Below are 19,234 nucleotides of genomic sequence, written 5' to 3'. Positions count from 1 at the left end.
AGCATGGGTGATGTTTATCTCATTGGTCAATCTGTTCCCTTCCCATGAGCCAGACACATACTTTCCCTGTTCTCAACTCCTGCCACCTCATCATCAACAGTCGCTGTCTTCTTATTAGACAGTGTCCCTGGAGGACAGGGATGATATCTTTGTATCTCCAGTTCGTTGTGCCTGGATATTTTTAAGCAGGTGGTTGAGCAAATGTTTGCTGAATGAATGAATGGATAGCCTTCATTCTTGTTCCCCATGGTCCTTATTGTCACAGCTCAAGTTCAGGTTGACCACCTGAAGGCTGGGCACTGCAACAGTCGCTTCTCACTTTTAAATCGTCCCGATGCTTCTTCCTCCTTCAGAGCCAGCATCAAGCCCTTTGGGAGCTGCTGGGAAACCCCTCTGTTAAGGATCCAATTTGTACTACTTGGTCCTCACATTCCAAACATTTTTGGACCGTTTCACTCCCTTCCTCAAAAGCTTCTAATTGCTTCCCAAGTTACATGAGAACTTGGCGTTTCAAAAGATTTCATCTAGTGGGCATTCTCTTCTGGATGTTTCGTCTCTAATTCATTTACCTGAACTCTGCTCTAGTCCATTCACCTTCCCAGTGGTACCCACAAGTGACCTTTCTGTTCTCTTACCTGGGCCTTTTGCACACGCTCACCCCCAAGCAGTGCCGCATCCTTGCACTGCCCTGCATACAGACCTGCCGTGGCGTGGTCCTCACTTCCTTGAGGGGCGCCTGCTGGAACCTAGACACCACCACCAACTAACTGGCTGATCGAGACTCACAGAGAGCCTCGTGGTTTCTATGTGTGACTATAGTGAGGCTTTATCTGCATGTTAAAGTGTTCACTGTGTTCAAGTGTGCTAGCAACATGTTCACACAGTGCAGGCCACTCGGTTCAAAGGAAATCTTACAGGATAGGGTGCACATGGACCTTGGCATCAAACAAGTGGACTGGCCCGTCACTACCTACTAGCGGTGTGTTACTCACTGCCCAACCGGAGGCCTGTCTTCTCCTCTGCAAAAGGGGGTGAGAATTACCCCCTGGAGTTGCAGAGGATGAAATGTCAGCAGTCCGTCCAGGGCGAGGAAGGGGAAGTTGGACAGTTAACCCCACTACATTCACTCCTACAGTAAGAGGGTAAGCCTCCACTTGAGGTCATTCGCTTTACAAAGAACTAGTTCTCGTCTTTTAACTTATTTCTCCTGTAAACTACCATGCTTAAAATCTTGGGAAGTGAGATCCTTATTTCTTCTCACTTTTAAGTATATTTTTTTTCTTCTCTTTGAATAAATTAGGTAACCACAAAATTTTCACTTTGAAATGCTAATTTTTAAAAAAAGTGTAAGTTGCTTTTTAAGTACCTGGAATTAAGTGCTATCTATCCATTATATGAGCCGTCTTGTCTTCTCATCAGTACAAGTCAAAAAGACGTGGTCTAATTTGAGAGTTGGCCATTGCATGCAAGAGAAATTCACTCAATATATAGGCATGTTCTTTCTGATAGAAAAACTGGCTGAACTCAGAAAGGAAAAGGATATCCAATCCAATTTAACTGTTGATGGAAAACATCCCTCCATATGTTGTCAGGGATTCAAGGGTAGAAAGTGTGTACAGTTGGCCCTTGAAAATGGGGGTTAGGGGTGCTGACCCCCGTCATCAGAAATCCACATAGAACTTGTGACTCCTCAAAAACTTTACTAATAGTGTACTGTTGACTGGAAATCTTATTGATAAGTCAATTAACACATATTTTGTGTTGCATGCATTATATACTGAATTCTTATAATAAAGGTAGGGAGAAGAAAATTGTAAGAAAACACATTTAGTGTTTATTGAAAAAAATATCTATGTATAAGTGGACCCACATAGTTCAAACTAGTGTTGTTCAAGGTCAACTCTGTTTTTTTGGAAACAACTAAAATGAGGAGATCTGGAGGGCCTCCAGTCTGAGAATATGGTACCACACAAATCACTTTGTCTTCTGGGAAGGGTAACAGATAGCAGGGCATGGGGCTAGACCAGTGATCGGCAAACTGCGGCTCGCGAGCCACATGCGGCTATTTGGCCCCTTGAGTTTTTAGCAAAGGCCAGCTTAGGAGTGCCCTAATTAAGTTAATAACAATGTACCTACCTATATAGTTTAAGTTTAAAAGATTTGGCTCTCAAAAGAAATTTCAATCGTTGTACTGTTGATATTTGGTTTTGTTGACTAATGAGTTTGCCGACCGCTGGGCTAGACCACAGATGCTTGGTGTAACAGTTCACACTGAGGGCGGCAGGTAGTCTCAGAAAATTATAAATTGCCTCTGCTGAGCCAGTTACCGGTAAGATCCCACCCACGTGTGTGCTACTTACACGTCTTCCCACAGACTGGAGCCCGAGTGACCCGTCGGCAGGGGGTGTCTGTGACAGTTACGCGAGAACGCCGTGCTTGCTTAGCGTTGTGTGTGGGCGGTGAACCTGGTACTTCAACATAAATTTATGAGGTGCAAGCTTTCAATGCAAAGATGACTCACAAGGTTTCAGAATGTGTCAATCTGAAGCACAGTCTATCTTACACCGTCACTGTGCTCACCCACAGCAACACTAGCCGGGGCTGATGCCAAATGGTTTGGACTACCAGGAAATCCACAAGACCTGTCGATGAGAACAGTTGTGGGGCGATTTTAACAGTTGTGTGTACCCTGCCATCTTGAAGCGGTGCTATATGTACTTAACCTGCATTCTGAGACATTGTTTGATGGCGGCATTCAATTAACTGTTTCCCAGATTGTGAAGTCAATTCCTTTAAGACATAACATTGAAAAATTTATAGACAGCCATTGTATAATAAAAAAACGACTAGACAGAGGCACTTTCTCACTCAAGTGTCTTGAACAGGCAACAAAACAAAAAAGGATCGTAACGAAACATTTTATTTGAAGGCTGGAGTAAAACCAGGATGAAGACTTGGTACGATTCACTTCCAGTGTTCCCAGTTTGAGAGTTTCCTTCAACGAGAGGAAGTGTAAAGATGAACCCTTCGGCACTGCTGGGCTTGGGACTTGGGGGGGTGATCCCTGGGGAGGGTTATTTAGCTATGGGGGGAGGAATAACCTGGGGAGCTGTGACCAAACAGACACAGCCAGGAGACCCAGAATTCAACAGGATATTGTTTCAATAATTAAAAACTTCGTGGCCCTTAAGACACAGGAAGAATATGAAAGAATAAAGAAAGGGGCTTAATTAACCCATTTTGTAAATGGAACAAATCATTATTCATTGTTCCCATAAAAGTGATGGGTAAAATCTGCTAAACTTATAGGTTTTTAAGTTGAACTTGAAGAATAAATTTCTGAATTTTTTCTAAACAAAAAAATAAAACACCTTTGAGGTGGTTTTTATTTTTTGGTTTTTATAGGTCAGCAGAAACAGACGCCAGAAAAGAGGTTTTAAAGTTGCAAATGTTGCATACTCAAAAATAATGAATTTAAAAAACCTCAGCCCTACCATTCGGCTTTTGACTTCTGGATAAAATAAGGGTCACCCCACAGAGTCCTACAATTAACAGCAAGGTTTTTGAGATTAAACATATTTACAATAAAAATAAATTTCTGGACATTAGATCATTCTTTTATTAATGTTGCAGGCCCACTTGAGAATCTCATTTACGAAGACACCCTAAGATAGTAACGAATAAATAAACTTGGACTCCCTGAACCACCACCCATGCACACAGCTGGACCATTAGGTGGTTTTGAGTTAAATAGCAGCTGCCATATTGGGCATATGCTTCAAACTGCTACAAACACAGAACACTGTGCAATTCACTAACTGAACTCATTTCCCATAAGAGATAAACCTCCTAGTTTCATTAGGTTAGTACCCTGCTTCATTTTCTCTTGAAGACTCAGTATTAAGTAGTCATAAGCAAAATGGGCATTGTGTCAATAATGCTTCAACTCTTGAGTAGCCAACCAGCAGGCAATATGCTAGGAAATTCCGTGCATGCCTATTTAGGTTTTAAATCTTTAGTACCATCCTATCCTATATAATAAAAGGCTAATATGCAAATTGTTTCCTTGACCGGGAGTTTGACCAGGGGGTGGCCCCACCCCCTGGCCCGATCAGCTCCCATCAGGGCGGGCCAGCAGACCCCACCTGTGCATGAATTTGTGCCCTGGGCCTCTAGTCAACTATAATTGTAAAGGTCTACTAGGTGCTGGCATTCTAAAGCTTTTATCCAAGTGGTTTCACTAATTAAGGACAGGAAGAAGCCCATTTTTTCTCCTGTGTTGTGACAGGTTCAGTGAGACCATCAAAAGAATTACTGTCCTGGTAAGAGGATCTAACTGGCATTCAGCTTCAAAATAAAACAGCAATGATTTTCTTTTAAGTGGCCTCCACGTGAAATGCACAACCACTATGGCTTTAAATCGTGCCCCACAGCCTTGTGTTAGCTATTTCCATCCTGGTCCCTCTCTTCCAAGTCCCCTCACTAAATGAGCTTTCTTTCGCCTGCAGTGCCCAGAAACATCGAATGCACTTAGGTGTCAGCTCCTTCTCCATCCCAAGTCTGTGGCACGCAAACACTGGCAGTTTCACCTGAGTGGTATCGGTTACAACCCTACCAGGTACTGAGTTGTCAAGGGGCAAACATCGTGTCTTACGTTTCTTTGGTGGCCCCCACGCTCACCACAGCACCGAGCACAGTGTTTGACACACTGCAGCTCTTCCTTAATCTATGAAGCGCATCAATTAAATCCTCGTTGCAAAGCTTTTGCTCGTTTCCTACCACAGGTTAGCTCAATTTCACAGAAGTAGCCTGTAATACTGAAGCCAGGCCACAGTAACACTTTCAACAGTAGTATATCATAAATGTTAAATCCTAATGTTCCCCTCGCTCATTAAATACTTGGTTGGTTAAATACAGTATAGTTTTTTAAATGCCTTCGTAAACTTCTTGTGAGAACGAACCGAATTCTCTCTGACAGGCCAGAGGCGACTGAGCACCTGCTGGCCACATCACTTTCTGGACGTGACGGGCAGTGGAGAATGACCTGTAGTCTTGACTGAGACATAGCCCCTGGCCCCCAAGTCCCAAGCCCAGACCAAGTACCCAGAGAGGGAGGCAGAGGAGCCAATACGCCTGCTGGGGACAGTGCTGTGCAGAAAGTTCTAGAAACATACATGTGTGAGGCACAAGACCTTTATTGCCACGGGAAGCGGGGGCACTCACCCCGCCTCACCAACAGCTGAGAGTCACAGACACGCAGACTTCCCGTAATAAAGTACAACGCAAACGGAGGGCGAAATGGCCCCGTGGGCTGTATTGGCGGGAATACCGAGGTAACCCATTGACCTTGTTCAGTGAAAATACCTCTAACACAATGAAAAAAACACCAAACTGTTATAACATCCAATTCATATATACAATTCAAATAAAAATATATATTATTTGCTTCAATGTATAGCAAATTTAATATATTAGTGTTTATACAATAAAAACTGTATTCTACTGAAATTTTTGTGCTTCCCTCTTATCGCTAAGCTTGAAAGACCAGAACAGTCTAATACTTAAGGAAACTTATTTGTGGATTTAAAGATGCAGTCTGTTTGGCCATGAAAGACGGATAAATATTAGTTGGAAGATTACAGCATCTTTAAAAATTGTTGCTTATTAAAATGTACAAACTTCAACTGTAAGACACAATTTTAAAAAAACCTACACAATTTCTCAAAATAGATTAGAATACAGGAAACGTTTCATGAAACTACTGAGATACTAACCAGTTCTATGGCTAATATTAAAAACGGAATAACCTATTTAAATCGCACGCATACTATTTCTGCACACAGTGAACACGACAAGCACAGTACTCCACCGCAAGCTAGCCAGAGAGTTGCAAGGTCCATAAAAAAGCTCTTCAGTGGGAAACGCTCTGGTACAATTAAAACCCCGGAGGGGGAGCTTCTGACAGGACAGACGATGTTCACTGGTGTTTCTGTGGAAAGCCAGTCTACAGATCAAAATGAAAAAGCAGTTGTACGTGTGACAGTGAACACAACCCCAGCACAGACATGTCCTCTAACAGCGGGCTGAGGAGTTGGAGTATAACAGATTGTGCCTTAATATTTGAATGCAGTTATAACCTAGAGCAGAACTGAAACAACAACCACACCTATTCCAAGAAAATACGCTCCACTTAGCAATATCGGGGTTTAGATGAATCTGGAGGAAGTAGGTAAAGCTGTCTAATACCTTCTCCTCCTAAACCAACAGAAAAAATGTAAATTTCTAATAGTAGTATTTGTTTTCTTAGTATGAATTCCAATGTGAAATTCTCCTAAGTGTGCAAGTACATTATGAGCATTGAAGCACACCCCCCCCACGTATATGCACACAGCCCATTAATTAAATAGGGGAAATTAAAACAGACTTTCAAGTGAAAATGAATTTTAAGAAAAAAACCTGCATTCACAAATCTGAAAGTTGTACAAAAATGAAATTATAAAATAAATAATGAGTATGTCAACTGAACCGCCACAGAAACATGCCTGCACATGTGGATGTAGTGACTGTCCCCGCCTGGGAGAGGCTGGGTGGGGAGACCACCCCCACCCCCACCCCCCCGCCCGGGAGAGTCTCGTTTCCCCAACTGCAGTGCGTCGAGAAGAGCTTCTGGACATAAAACGGTACTTCCTTTATTATATTACAGCCTTTGTTAACAGTCACCATCCGTGTCACATTTAGGGTTAACTTGCTATGTCTTCATCTATGTCACACGCTCAGAAACAGCAATGTTTACGTCGAGGCTTGTTCACGTCGGTCCACTTGTTTCAAGGTCTCTGTCCCAATAACAGCTCCCTGTGTCTGCCACAGCTTAAGTAGCGATCATATAATGCAATCTGGCAACTAGGTTAAGCAAGATTGCCTTCTGTGCTTCTCGTCTTTTTAACTTTACTCCAGTACTGATTAAGTGTGTACATGTGCCTGATTAGCCAGCAAAAAATGACACTTTACTACTATAAATGACACAGTTCCTACTAAGCAAAATCAGTTTCATCAAATATTAAATCCACAATACTTTCCTTGGTTTAAACCAGGTGCTTGCTAAATTCCATTTCTCCAAAGTCACTGCTACTCTGCCAATAACTACATTACTTAAACTTTCTTTATGACTGCAAAGATTCTAAATTCTGACACATAATATTTACGCTAAATACGCTTAAAGTAGACAATGAAATTTCAAGTAAAATGAACTGTATCCATATCTACTGGACTGAACAGGTCTCAACATCTACATTTTACTTCTATAAATTACACAAATACATTGTACATTCTTAAATAAATGCTTACAATATTACTTTGTAAGCCTTTCCACATAAAACGACTTACACAGGAATGTGAATGGATCAATGTTTCTATTACAACATTCTCTCTGTTTTCTCTGTTGTGGCTGTTGCTCTGTCTTCCTGGCTTCCAGACCACTGTGTCAGTCCTTACGCTTTGGCTATGAAATCTGTTTGAGCTGAATGAGGCAACATTGGTTATTAAGGCTTATTTCTATGATGGAGCATTATCCTTAACACTGATGCCGTTTCCAGAGAACAGTGGGAAATCACAGCTATCTTGAATCTTCAGGCTCTGTTTTGATGACTTTCTTCTCTAAAGTAAAAGCGGAGTGAGGGTAGTCTTTTAAAATCCCCAGGCTCTCTGCATAAGAGGGAAAGACCAAGCATACGATACTTTACGTCAGTGGATCACAAAACAAACTCAAACAAACTTGCAAAAGCCCCCAAAGCCCACAGCAAACAGTGCCAGTTCTTCCCAATGCTGCAATTCCATATACAACTTGAATATTAGTTTACAGAGAGCTGTGAAGAGCGTGGATTCTGTATCTAAATTCCATCTCTGCCAGTTACTAGCCGTATCCATTTCAGGGCAGTTACACCTCTCTCTAAGCCTTAGCAGGGGTCCTCAAACTACGGCCCGCGGGCCACATGCGGCCCGCCGAGGACATGTATCCGGCCCGCCGGGTGCCGCTGCCTGTCCTGCTTAGCAGCCGACGCGTCCCGGGCCTGCAGTGCGCATAGGAATTTGTTCATAGATTTTTTTTTAAACTATAGTCCGGCCCTCCCACGGTCTGAGGGACAGTGAACTGGCCCCCTGTTTAAAAAGTTTGAGGACCCCTGCTAGTGTCTTCATCTATAAACTGGGGATAGTATCTCTATTGGGTGATGTGAGAGTTAAGTCATCAAGTGCACGTAACGCATTTATCATACAGAACATACTGACTTTCATTCAATGCTTGGTCCAATGTGGTAAGTAAAATACATAAAATAAAACCGGCCACTCATACACAACTAAGTTACTAGCCAAAATATTTACTATCAATGAAAAAAAGTGAAACAGAAAAACATCTTTTGTGTTTAAACATGGAACTATTTTTAAAAGTTTCTCTAGCCACGAGACATTTAAGTGGGAGAAACAGGAAGAATGAAAACGCATTCATAAGGAATAATTCCTTAGAGTTATGTGTGTATAGTTATTTGAATCTCTCACAAACACTACAGAATGACAATAAAATGTAACCGTTATACAAAGTACTAATACTGGGGGCTATGTACACACACACACACACACACACACACACACACACACATCTGGAAAGGTAACCAATACTCATAGCTTATCTGAAATTAGGTGGTTCCATTTATGAATTTACCCTCCCTATACAAAGAAGTGGATTTTAAATTCAGCAAAGAAAGTAATAAAAATAGTAGCTACCATTTGTTGAATTTCTATCAGGCAGGCAGTTCATGTACACTGTCTTGTCTGTCCTCATAACCACTCTATGAGGTGAAAGAATTTCTGTTTTACAGAAGAAGCACCTGACTTCAAGTGACTCCTAATGTTACTTTAGCTCAGAGACTGAATGATTCCTTTGCATGGTGTCGTCTCTAGCAATTTAACTCTGCCCAACTCACTTGACTTGGGCAAGAATATGTAAACATCTACACTAATAAAAGGGTAATATGCTAATTAGACCAGATGTCCTTCCGGACAAAGCCATGGTGGCGGGGCCATGGCAGAGGCAGTTAGGGGTGATCAGGCTGGCAGGGGAGAGCAGTTAGGGGGATCAGGCCGGCAGAGGAGAACAGTTAGGGGAATCTGGCTGGCAGGCAGGTGAGCAGTTAGGAGCCAGCAGTCCCGGATTGTGAGAGGAATCCGGATTAGAGAGGGTGCAGGCCAGGCTGTGGGACACCCCCCTCTTGTGCACAAATTTCAGGTACCAGGCCTCTAGTCTAACTATAATAAGGAACAGCTCATCCTTTTATGGAGTTCAGTTTACTTCCGAACTACGAACGCCATGCCCACGATGTATCTGCATGGCAAGTTTAGCTTCTGATACACAGGTTTTCTCAGCAAAGAGCAAACATGGAATCCATCAACTTCATATTGTGAAAGGCCAGAAAAAAGATAGTTACGAAACTCAAACCAGCCATTTATAATTCGGTATAAAATTTTGCATTAGAGTCACCACTCGTGTAATAGCTAATCAAAATCATCTCAGCCTTCCTGAGTTGTTCCCTATCAACTCTTTGGAAGACCATGGTCTCAACTTCTTGGCCATTATTATGGCCATCTCTTTCTTCCAAGGGGAGAAAAGCTGACTAGTCACATTGTTAGGGCTCTCCAGTGGGAGGTGAAGAATAGAATTTAAAGATGCTTTATTCAGTGTTTCTCTCTAATCATATCCCTTTCTCACCTGATGAGTGGGACTTGGCCTCACTGGGGTAAAGTCTACTCAGCTCCCCATCCACCACAAAATGATGGGGCTGTCTGTTCTGTAGGTTAGGTATTCGGAGATTCAAGGGTCTTTCTCCTAGTGGAAAGAAAAAGAAAGCAGCGTGAGTAATGTTAAAAACACATCATGGTTTTTCTTAAAAATAATTTCCACAAACTGCCTTAACACTCCTTCAGAAAGGAGTAAGGAAAAGTCCACAGGCACAGAAGAATCCAGCAACAGTAGATATAGTTTGTTAAAGAATAAAAGAGGAAAATAGTAATTCTTACTAGTCCCAGGGTTTACAATTCTGCCACATATTTTTAAGAGCTAATCATGAACTAAACAAAAGACTGAGATTCTGAGTAAGCGCTCACCTCTGGTATATAATACATCCCCTCTGTCAGGCATTTTCTTACTAGTGCGACCATTTTGCCACGGCCTATCAAGAACTACATAATAAATACTAGAGAGACAGAGATGGCTCAAGCCAACTGCTTATTATTAAAAACAATAAGAGCAAAACCTATTGCAAATCTGTGAAAAAATGGAATTATCACAGATATGGTGAAAATGCCTTATATACCAAACATATCCTATATAATAAAACCCTAATATGCAAATCGACTGAACAGCGGAACAACCGGTTGCTATGACGCGCACTGACCACCAGGGGGGCAGACGCTTAATGCAGGAGCTGCCCCCTGCTGGTCAGTGCACTCCCACACTCAGCCAGAAGCCGGGCTGGTAGCTGGCAAGCACAGTGGCGGTGGTGGGAACCTCTCCCACCTCCGCGGCAGTGCTAAGGACCCCTCGGGGGATGTCTGACTGCCAGCGGGCCTAAGCCGGCAGTCGGACATCCCCCAGGGGTCCTGGACTGCGAGAGGGTGCAGGCCAGGCTGAGGGGACCCACCCCCCAGTGCACAAACGTCGTGCTCCGGGCCTCTAGTCCTGTCATAAACCTAAATCTATCACACTTAGCAAACTGCCACCCCCACTGAATTACCCTGGCGTGACAAATTAGTCATCAGAATCTTTCATGAATGCTTTTGCTTCTTAACTCTGAAGTCTTCACTGTCAAGGATGACTGGAGAGGTTAAACAAGACCTCAACTAGAAAGTTTCTGTAACATTTAAAAGGGGAAGAGCGTTCTCACCACTCTGACCTGCTGACACGGTAATATTTTATTCAACAGTTAGACGATGCTTCACATGGCTTTCCCACTCAGAAGGAAATCTTATCTTCTTGACAATAGTAACTACTCTCTAGAAAAGTATAACAGTAACATATAAAAAAGAAGGTCCTAGCCCTAGCCAGTTTGGCTCAGTGGAGAGAGCGCTGGCCTGCAAACCGAAGGGTCCCAGGTTCAATTCCAGTCAAGGGCACATACCTCTGTTGCAGGCTCCTCCCTGGCCCTGACCCTGGTCGGGGCTCGTGCAGGAGGCAACCAATCGATGTGTTTCTCTCACATAGATATTTCTGTCTTTCCCTCTCTTTTCCATTCTCTCTGAAAATCAATGGAAAAATATCCTCGGTTGAAGTTTAAAAAAAAAAAGGCCCTAGAAAATTACTGTTCTGCTCACGCACTATCGCCATTCGAAAGTAAGGGCCCTAGTCCCGCACTTGCATCCTGTGACCTCCCTCCACTAGTGCGAGCTCCGAGCGGCAGGCCTTCCTTGCTCCCCGCTGAGTTCAGTGCCTAGGAGCGTGCCTGGCGCAGGGGGGACACGAACACACACGTGTTGAATGAGTGGATGACAGTGACCTGAGATTTTGTTCACGTGCCAATAAGAAAAAAGTGAAGCAGTTTTTAAAATGGTAACCATACTCATAAACCATAGCTTTCTAAGCCTAAGAGGACACTTCCCAAAGGGCACTTCCCAGAGGGCCTGCGGGACAGAGTGACGCTGAGAGGGGCAGAAGGTCTTCAAGTCTCTCCCTCCTTATCCCGTTTCCTCAACGCTCTGTGCTCTGTCCCACTTTAGGGAGCGTTCACCATATTCTCTCAGGAACCAAACGTCACACATCCCACAGACAAATCTGTTCTTCAACCATAAGAAATAGGAAGTTGTCATCTTTAAAAAGTGATAGAGATCCCCATGGAATCCACTTCTTTGAGAACAATGGTCAGCGCAATCAGTCCTCTGCACCCAGGGGTTCCGCATCTGCGGACCAATGGCAGATCGCAAATATTTGGGGAGGGGGGGGAAAGGTGATGCTGTTGCTGATGTGCAGTATGTAGTTCGGCTTACATGGATGCAATCTGTACTGCGCATGTGAAGCCTTTTTATCTTGTCATCATTCCCTAAACCAGTGGTCGGCAAACTGTGGCTCGCGAGCTGCGGTGTGCCGCTCTGTTGACTAATGAGTTTGCCGACCACTGGGATAGGGGCTTAATCACAAGGAACCACAACAGCCTGTAATTATTGGAATCGAGAGTCTAGGTCAGTGGTCGGCAAACTCATTAGTCAACAGAGCGGCAAACCGCGGCTCGCGAGCCACATGTGGCTTGCGAGCGCCGACCACTGCCCTAAACAATAGAGTGTAACAACTATTTATACAGCATTTCCACTATATTAGGTATTATAGTAACCTAGAGATGATTTAAAGTAGACGGAGGGAGGGTGCACGCAGGTTATATGCAAATACCACACTTTTATCTAAGGGACTTGAGCATCCAGACTCTGGTATCTGCGGGGGGACCTGAAGCCAATCCCCGCGTGGGTACCCAGAACACTGCACTATTTACCTCTCCCACTCCCACCACCCTTTACAAAATACAGATCTACTGTACGTGCAGCTCTTGTTTAGGGATGATAAGGTTAAAAAAAACCCCACACAACTTTAAAAATTACATTTGCAGAGTGAATTCCTTCCCTTTTTGAAAAAGGGACCATTTGTACATTAATTTTGGTAGAGAATCTGTAAGACAATCTCTTAAAAATATCAAGATTTAGAAACCAGAAAGGTTTTGTCTCTCTCTGAGGTGCACCAGTAGCAGGATCTGAAGGCGTGGCCGGTCTAAGCAAGCACCTTGTCCGTCTGAGCTGTCGGAGGCCAGGCCATTGGGACTGTGCTCCTCGGAGCTCTGCCTGTACAGCCCCGCGGACAGCCGCCGCTCGGCCTGCTGCAGCCGCTCGTAGCTGGCCTGGGTGCACAGGAACTCCATCGGCTTCGTCACTCCCTTCTCAGGCTGCTAGGAAGAAAGCAAAAATAAAATCAGTCACCAAAACATTCTACATTTTTTTTAACTGTCTAAAGATGCCAATTTCAGACTCCCGCAGATATATTTAGAGTTCATTAAAATTAGTTCACACTTCATGTGGCATACATGTTCCATAAGTATGCAAAAGAAGAAAACCTCCTTGCTCAATCCAATAGGGAGAATTCCAGTTCAGCTCAAAAGCAAAATAACCTCAGCTCTGTTTTCCCAGGCGCCGAGTCCTCTGGAAGGGCTTTTGAAAAAGGAACCTCAGAGCGGCAGCAGCGTCTGCGATAGCTGCTTCTAACGGGTGAAATCTTGGCATTTTTATTTTAGGATTTGGCACTACCCAGACTCGGGTATGACGACAGTATTTTGGGGGAGAAAGTGTAAAATGGCTGTCTAGAAAAAGAAGACACTTCCCCTAAAATTAAACAATGCAGATTATGCAGAAAAACATCAGTGCCAACTAGGATCTTCACCTTCGTCATGGAATGAAATGGCAGTATTTTCCAACCAATCATAAAAAGGCATGTTTTCAAGTACACAATTAGTTGGCTAAAATAGAAGTTTATCTCTGTGTTTTAGAAGTTCCTTCTCTTTGTACTGCTCTAAATTACATATATGTGATATTCAAAACAGTGTATTGATGCTATTTTGCTAAAGAGTAATAGTCAAAATATAGACTTGAGCCAGGCCAGTGTTGCTCAGTGAGCATCAACCCATGAACTAGGAGGTCACGGTTCAATTCCCAGTCAGGGCACATGCCTGAGTTTTGGGCTTGATCCCCAGTAGGGGGCCTGCAGGAGGCAGCTGATCAATGATTCTCTCTCATCATTCGAGTTTCTCTCTCTCTCTCTCTCTCCTTCCTATATGAAATCAATAAGAAAAATGCTAAAAATTATAGACATGAATCATTACCATGCTATATAAAAGAGTAATATAAGGAAACTGCTGTATAAAGTCATTTACAAACAATCCTGATTCACAGTGGTAAAAATCAATAGGTGAAATATATTAATTCATAGAATAGGATACAAGTTTTTACTATTTTTCTGAATGCTCATAAATCAGATCAAAGGAAATCCTAACTTCAATTCATTTGAACTTGTTACCAATTAACTGATAAAATTTCAATAAGGATTCTGAGTGGGAAATGTATTTTTCATCCTCTTAACATGAAAAACAAAACTTGGCCCCACTAAACCTGACCAGAAGCACTCACTGGGGAGAAGATCAGCAGGAATAAAACTGACAGTACTTTCCAAAAGGTGCTGTTTGCAGAAATGACGTTTTAAAATGTTAATCTCCGCGTACATAGTGAAACAATAGCAAAAGTACCTGAAGCTGCATATTAATTTAACAACTTTTATTACACATTAATTGAAATGACTTAACAAAAGCTACCAAGTCGACTATTAATATTTTATTGAAAACCAGTACTATTTTATCTCAGAGTTGTAATTCACACATACATAGTCAGCATGGCTGTTTTACTGGCATCAAATTACTTCTTTTGGGTTTTCTTAGGTAGAGAATCTATTTTACTTCCTACAAAACTACGAAGAATAAATAAGTATCACTGTATCAGATTCTGCTCAAAAAGATTCTGCTCATAACCCAAAGCAAACCAAGTTGTTATTGCTATCTTGTTGACACAGCTGTGATTGGATGATATTTTAAGAACCAGAAATTAATTCAGTCCTTGGATGCTTAAAACTGGGGCCAGCTGAAGCAGCCGTTTACTTTCCAACCTACAGCGATTCTTATGAGCTATGAACTGGTGGCTACGTTACCTGGGAACTGAGAGCAGCGAGCTCTTCGCTCTTAGCTTTAGCCTGCTGGAAGAGGGTTTGCACAGAGTCCTGGAAATCTGGGAACCCATCCTGTAGATCGAAGAATAAGTCCTTTTTTTACTTAGAATTTGTAAATAAATAAACATATGCTCTAAAGCTCAGAAAATAAAGCAAAGGCAACCATCTTAAGTAAGATTTCAGTGTACAATGTTTCAATTCAGTCTTGTGTGGTCCAACTACCTTAATTCAATAAAAGCATAAATGAAAAAGATAAAAAGATTTATACACCCACATCATTTTACATTGGAAGGCAGAATTCATGATCAATGATAATAATGGTTATATAACTTTTCACATAACATTTCATCTAGTGATTTGCTTACTTAACCACTATCCCCATACTGGACATTTAGATTATTTTCCTTATTTTTGGTTTGAAAAACAGTGCAAAAATCTTTCCATGGAAATAGCATTTCACATAGTTCAGAGATTCCCAGAAGTGGAATTACTGCAGAGATGAGCATTTTTATGTTTTCCACATACTTTCTACAAGGGCCTTTAACTGGTTTGCCATATCATTTATAATAATCTATAATAATAATAATAAAGAGGGAATATGCTAATTGACCATCACTTCATCACAAAGATGGCTGCACCCACAGCTGAGGCCAAGTTCCCATAAGGAGCCTTAATGAGCAATCAGCAGGGACCTGAGGCTACGCCCTCCCCCGCCCCCGTGGGGCTTGACAGGGGACCTCAGGCCGCACGCCCCGCCCCAGTGCCAGGCCAGGGTACCTGAGGCCATGCCCTCCCCGCCCGGCGGGGGACCTCGAGGTGCACTTCCTGTCCTGGTGCTGGGCTAGGGGACCTCAGGCTGCTCCCCCTACCTCACCCGGCCCCAGCACCAGGCTGGGGGACCTGAGGCCGTGCCCCCCCCCATGTGGGGCTTGACAGGGGACTTCAGGCCATGCCCCCCACCCCAGCACAAGGCCAGGGGACCTCAGACCGCACCCCCCGCTGGGTAGGGCTTGACAGGGGACCTCAGGCTGCGCCCCCTGCCCTAGCACCTGGCCAGGGGACCTAAGGTTGCGCTCCCCTGCCTGCTGGGGCTTGACAGGGGACCTCAAGGTGCACCACCAGTGCTGGGTCAGGGGAACTCAGGCCGCACCCCCGCCTAGCGGGGCTTGACGGGGGACCTGAGGCTGCGCCCCGCCCCCCCGCCTGGTGGGGCTTGACGGGGCATCTCAGGCCATGTCCCCCACCTGGCAGGGCTTGATGGAGGACCTCAAGGCACTCCCCCCGCCCCGGTCTGGGCTGGGGGACCTCAGGCCATGCCCCCCATCTTGGCACTGGGCCAGGGGACCTGAGGCTATGCCCTCCACTCTGCGATTTTGAGGTGTATGTGGGTGGGTGGGGTGGGACCCAGACTCTGACAGGAGGAAGGTTTTCATATACATTTTACTAATTTTCTTTCATCTCGGACACTTCTATTATAGAGAAAGGGCAAATAGCAATATTAAATTATTTCCTCTAATTAATCCCCATTTAATGTGCACGAATTTTGTGCACCGGGTCACTAGTCTATAATAATAAAAGCATAATATGCTAATTAGACCGGACAGCCAAACAACCTTCCAGATGTCCTTCCGGACGACTTCCTGGACAAAGCCAGGGCTGTGAGGGCTGAGACAAGCCACCATGGACCAGTGGGCTGGGGCGGGTGGACAGGGGGGAAGCCCTGATCCGGGTGCCTGCCAGCAGCCAGAGGGAAGCCGGGGTTCTGGGTCCAGAGGGAGCCAGTGCCTGCAGCCGGGGGAAGGAAGGCCTACTCTTGCATGAATTCCATGCATCGGGCCTCTAGTAAGAATATATGACAGTTCTGGCCAGCACTGGGTGGTGTTGCTTTCTCAGTTTTTGCCAATTTATATTTTTGTTTTGATGTCCAAAAATTTAAATTTTATATACTGTAGTTGTATATAATTGTTTTATTTTGTGATTTCTTCTATTGCTATAAAGTTTAGAAAAGCATTCTGCTTTAGAGATTTGATAAATATTCAAATCTACCCTCTAGTTTTTCTAAGCCTTTATTTTGTTTTTTCGTGTGTTTTTATTTAACTCTTCATCCCATCAGGAATTTATTTTGTTCAATGTAATGTGGTAAAGATCCAAAGCAAGTTTTCTTTAAGGTGCCACCCAATCATCTCCATCTGAGTTTCTGAAGGGTTCTCCCAGGTCAAGTGTGGTTTCTCCTGTGCCTTCGCCGCCAGGCCATGGCACTTTGGACTCAGAAGGACCCGGGTCCATGTTCCAGGCCACCACTTAGTAGCTCTGTGACGCAGGAGTGCCTTAACCTTCCTGAACCTTCCTTTCCTCATGACAATGAAGACAGTAACACCTGAGCCCAGGAGTCCGCCTTCTGACGGGCTCCCACCGCCTCCAGCAGGCGGTCAGCTCACTGTGGTGGGAAACTACAGGGCGGAGGAGTTGACACTCACGACACATAAAGGCGGTGCCGGGGACCCAACAGGAATGACTCAGAAATGAAAGGGAGGCCGTGCCCAGGAAGCTGGGCTCTTCGCATCCTGCGTGGGGCAGGACTTCGGTTCTGTCTCTCAGGCTTTTTCCCAGGAAACCAGAGTACCATGCTACGAGCCATGGATCTTCATGTCCCATTCTTGGCTGCCGCCGTTCATCACAGCGCTCCCGCTGCGTCTGAGCACTGAGCAAACAGGCGATGCAGGAGGGATGCTGTTGGTGACCTCATCACTCTCCCCCTCACCCCTCAACCTTCCCACTGAACGCTAGCGAGCTGCCTTCAAGTTACTGCTGAGCCATCTTTGACTCGCTCCAGCAGATGTTCTCAGCCTCACACGTGCGTTTTCCTTTTTTCTACTCACACTTTCTATATGAATAGCAGATTGTAAGGCTTCTGTTTTCTGATCCAGAGGGGGAAGAATCGACATCAAATTAGACCAGCTTCCTCTTCAACAAGCTTAGTAACAGCGTAGGTGGGTTCTGATCCTCTTCCCCTCCCTCGGCTCCCTCCCCCCTCCCCGCCCCCCACCCACGGGAGCTGCTGGCAGATGTTTCCTCTGAGTCTTTCTTCTTCAAGCCCCAATTCTCTGACTTTCTGGCCTCGATTAACAAACTTCATTTCTTTCATCCACTTATCTCTGATTGCTCTGCACTCCCAGCCCACACAGGATCAAGAATGCGGTCACCTCCCATCCCTCTGCCTCATCTCCAGCAATTTCAGTGAAACAAGAAAACTCACAGATGAGATCTGAACAGTAACAGCCCATGTAGTCAGCTACCACGCCAGTCCTGAGACTGGCTGTTACATCTTCCTCCCTCCTCCTAAGACACCACTTGGAACACTGGAGGCAATGACAGGGTTTGTTCATGGGGCGCAACATGTCCTTGACGAAAAAGGTTAGCAACTGGATCCACTTGTAACTAAAGTTTCAAAAAAGTGAGGCGGAGACAAGAGTGGCAGGGCCTCGGCCTCTTGAATTTTCACCTCCTTTACTAGCTGTCAAGCTGTCTTAACTCCTTCCTGTCAGAGGTACAAGAGAAACAAATCAAGCTCATTTTTTACTTACTATTTATCTTCCCAACACAGCTTTTCCTCACTCAAAACAATTAGTGTGTCAAGTGGCAATGCCTTACATTTATATTGTTAAGTTTTTATAATGTATGTTAAGTTTGTATTATTTGTGCTGTAGTTTATGTTAAGTTTTCTCCTCAATCCCTGTCACTGTTTCCCGGATAAGCTTCCTTGGATAAGAAAATGGTAACGGCAGCTCTTCCCCTCTGCACCCTCTGCCCTTCATGGCGCACTCGTGGGAAGTGTAATTCCAATAGTGTTTTCACGCCGAAGTGAAGGGCCACTGCTCTGAAGTTTAGGAGGCAGGCCTAGATTTGAAAGCCTGGCTCTGCCACCAGGCAGCAAGGTGGCAACTTGGCAAGTGACTGAGCCTTTCTGGGCCTTTCCTTGGCCTGTAAAGTAGGAATCATAAAGCCTCCGTAGAGGGTAGACCAGAAGGCTTGTCTGTAAAGTAGAAATCATACAGCCTCCGTAGAGGGTAGACAAGGAGGCTTGTCTGTAAAGTAGGAATCATACAGCCTCCGTAGAGGGTAGACCAGAAGGCTTGTCTGTAAAGTAGGAATCATACAGCCTCCGTAGAGGGTAGACAAGGAGGCTTGTCTGTAAAGTAGGAATCATACAGCCTCCGTAGAGGGTAGACAAGAAGGCTTGTCTGTAAAGTAGAAATCATACAGCCTCCGTAGAGGGTAGACCAGAAGGCTTGTCTGTAAAGTAGGAATCATACAGCCTCCGTAGAGGGTAGACAAGGAGGCTTGTCTGTAAAGTAGAAATCATACAGCCTCCGTAGAGGGTAGACAAGAAGGCTTGGCTGTAAAGTAGGAATCATACAGCCTCCGTAGAGGGTAGACAAGAAG

General features: G+C 44.3%; 2 protein-coding genes across 4 annotated transcripts in view; one reads left to right on the top strand and one right to left on the bottom strand.

Moving 5' to 3' along the window:
* The window catches only part of LOC308247772 (uncharacterized protein), a 246,509-nt gene that overhangs the window by 137,077 nt on the left and 90,198 nt on the right, over window positions 1-19,234 (top strand). The window lies entirely within an intron of this gene.
* Window positions 5,178-19,234, bottom strand: part of NAB1 (NGFI-A binding protein 1) — a 47,832-nt gene continuing 33,775 nt past the window's right edge. The window contains exons 5-8 of one of the 2 annotated variants that reach the window (XM_080667521.1): window positions 14,774-14,863; window positions 12,809-12,971; window positions 9,758-9,874; window positions 5,178-7,701 (exon numbers count right to left, since the gene is read on the bottom strand). In XM_080667521.1, coding sequence (XP_080523647.1) covers window positions 7,613-7,701; window positions 9,758-9,874; window positions 12,809-12,971; window positions 14,774-14,863 — 459 coding nt within the window. In that variant the 3' untranslated portion in view covers window positions 5,178-7,612. The remainder of the gene's footprint in view (window positions 7,702-9,757; window positions 9,875-12,808; window positions 12,972-14,773; window positions 14,864-19,234) is intronic. The other variant, XM_080667520.1, reaches the window with a different exon arrangement.

This window comes from Plecotus auritus (assembly GCF_963455305.1).
Source record: "Plecotus auritus genome assembly, chromosome: 5".
Lineage (NCBI taxonomy): Eukaryota > Metazoa > Chordata > Mammalia > Chiroptera > Vespertilionidae > Plecotus > Plecotus auritus.
This window is presented reverse-complemented; position numbering and strand designations above follow the sequence as displayed.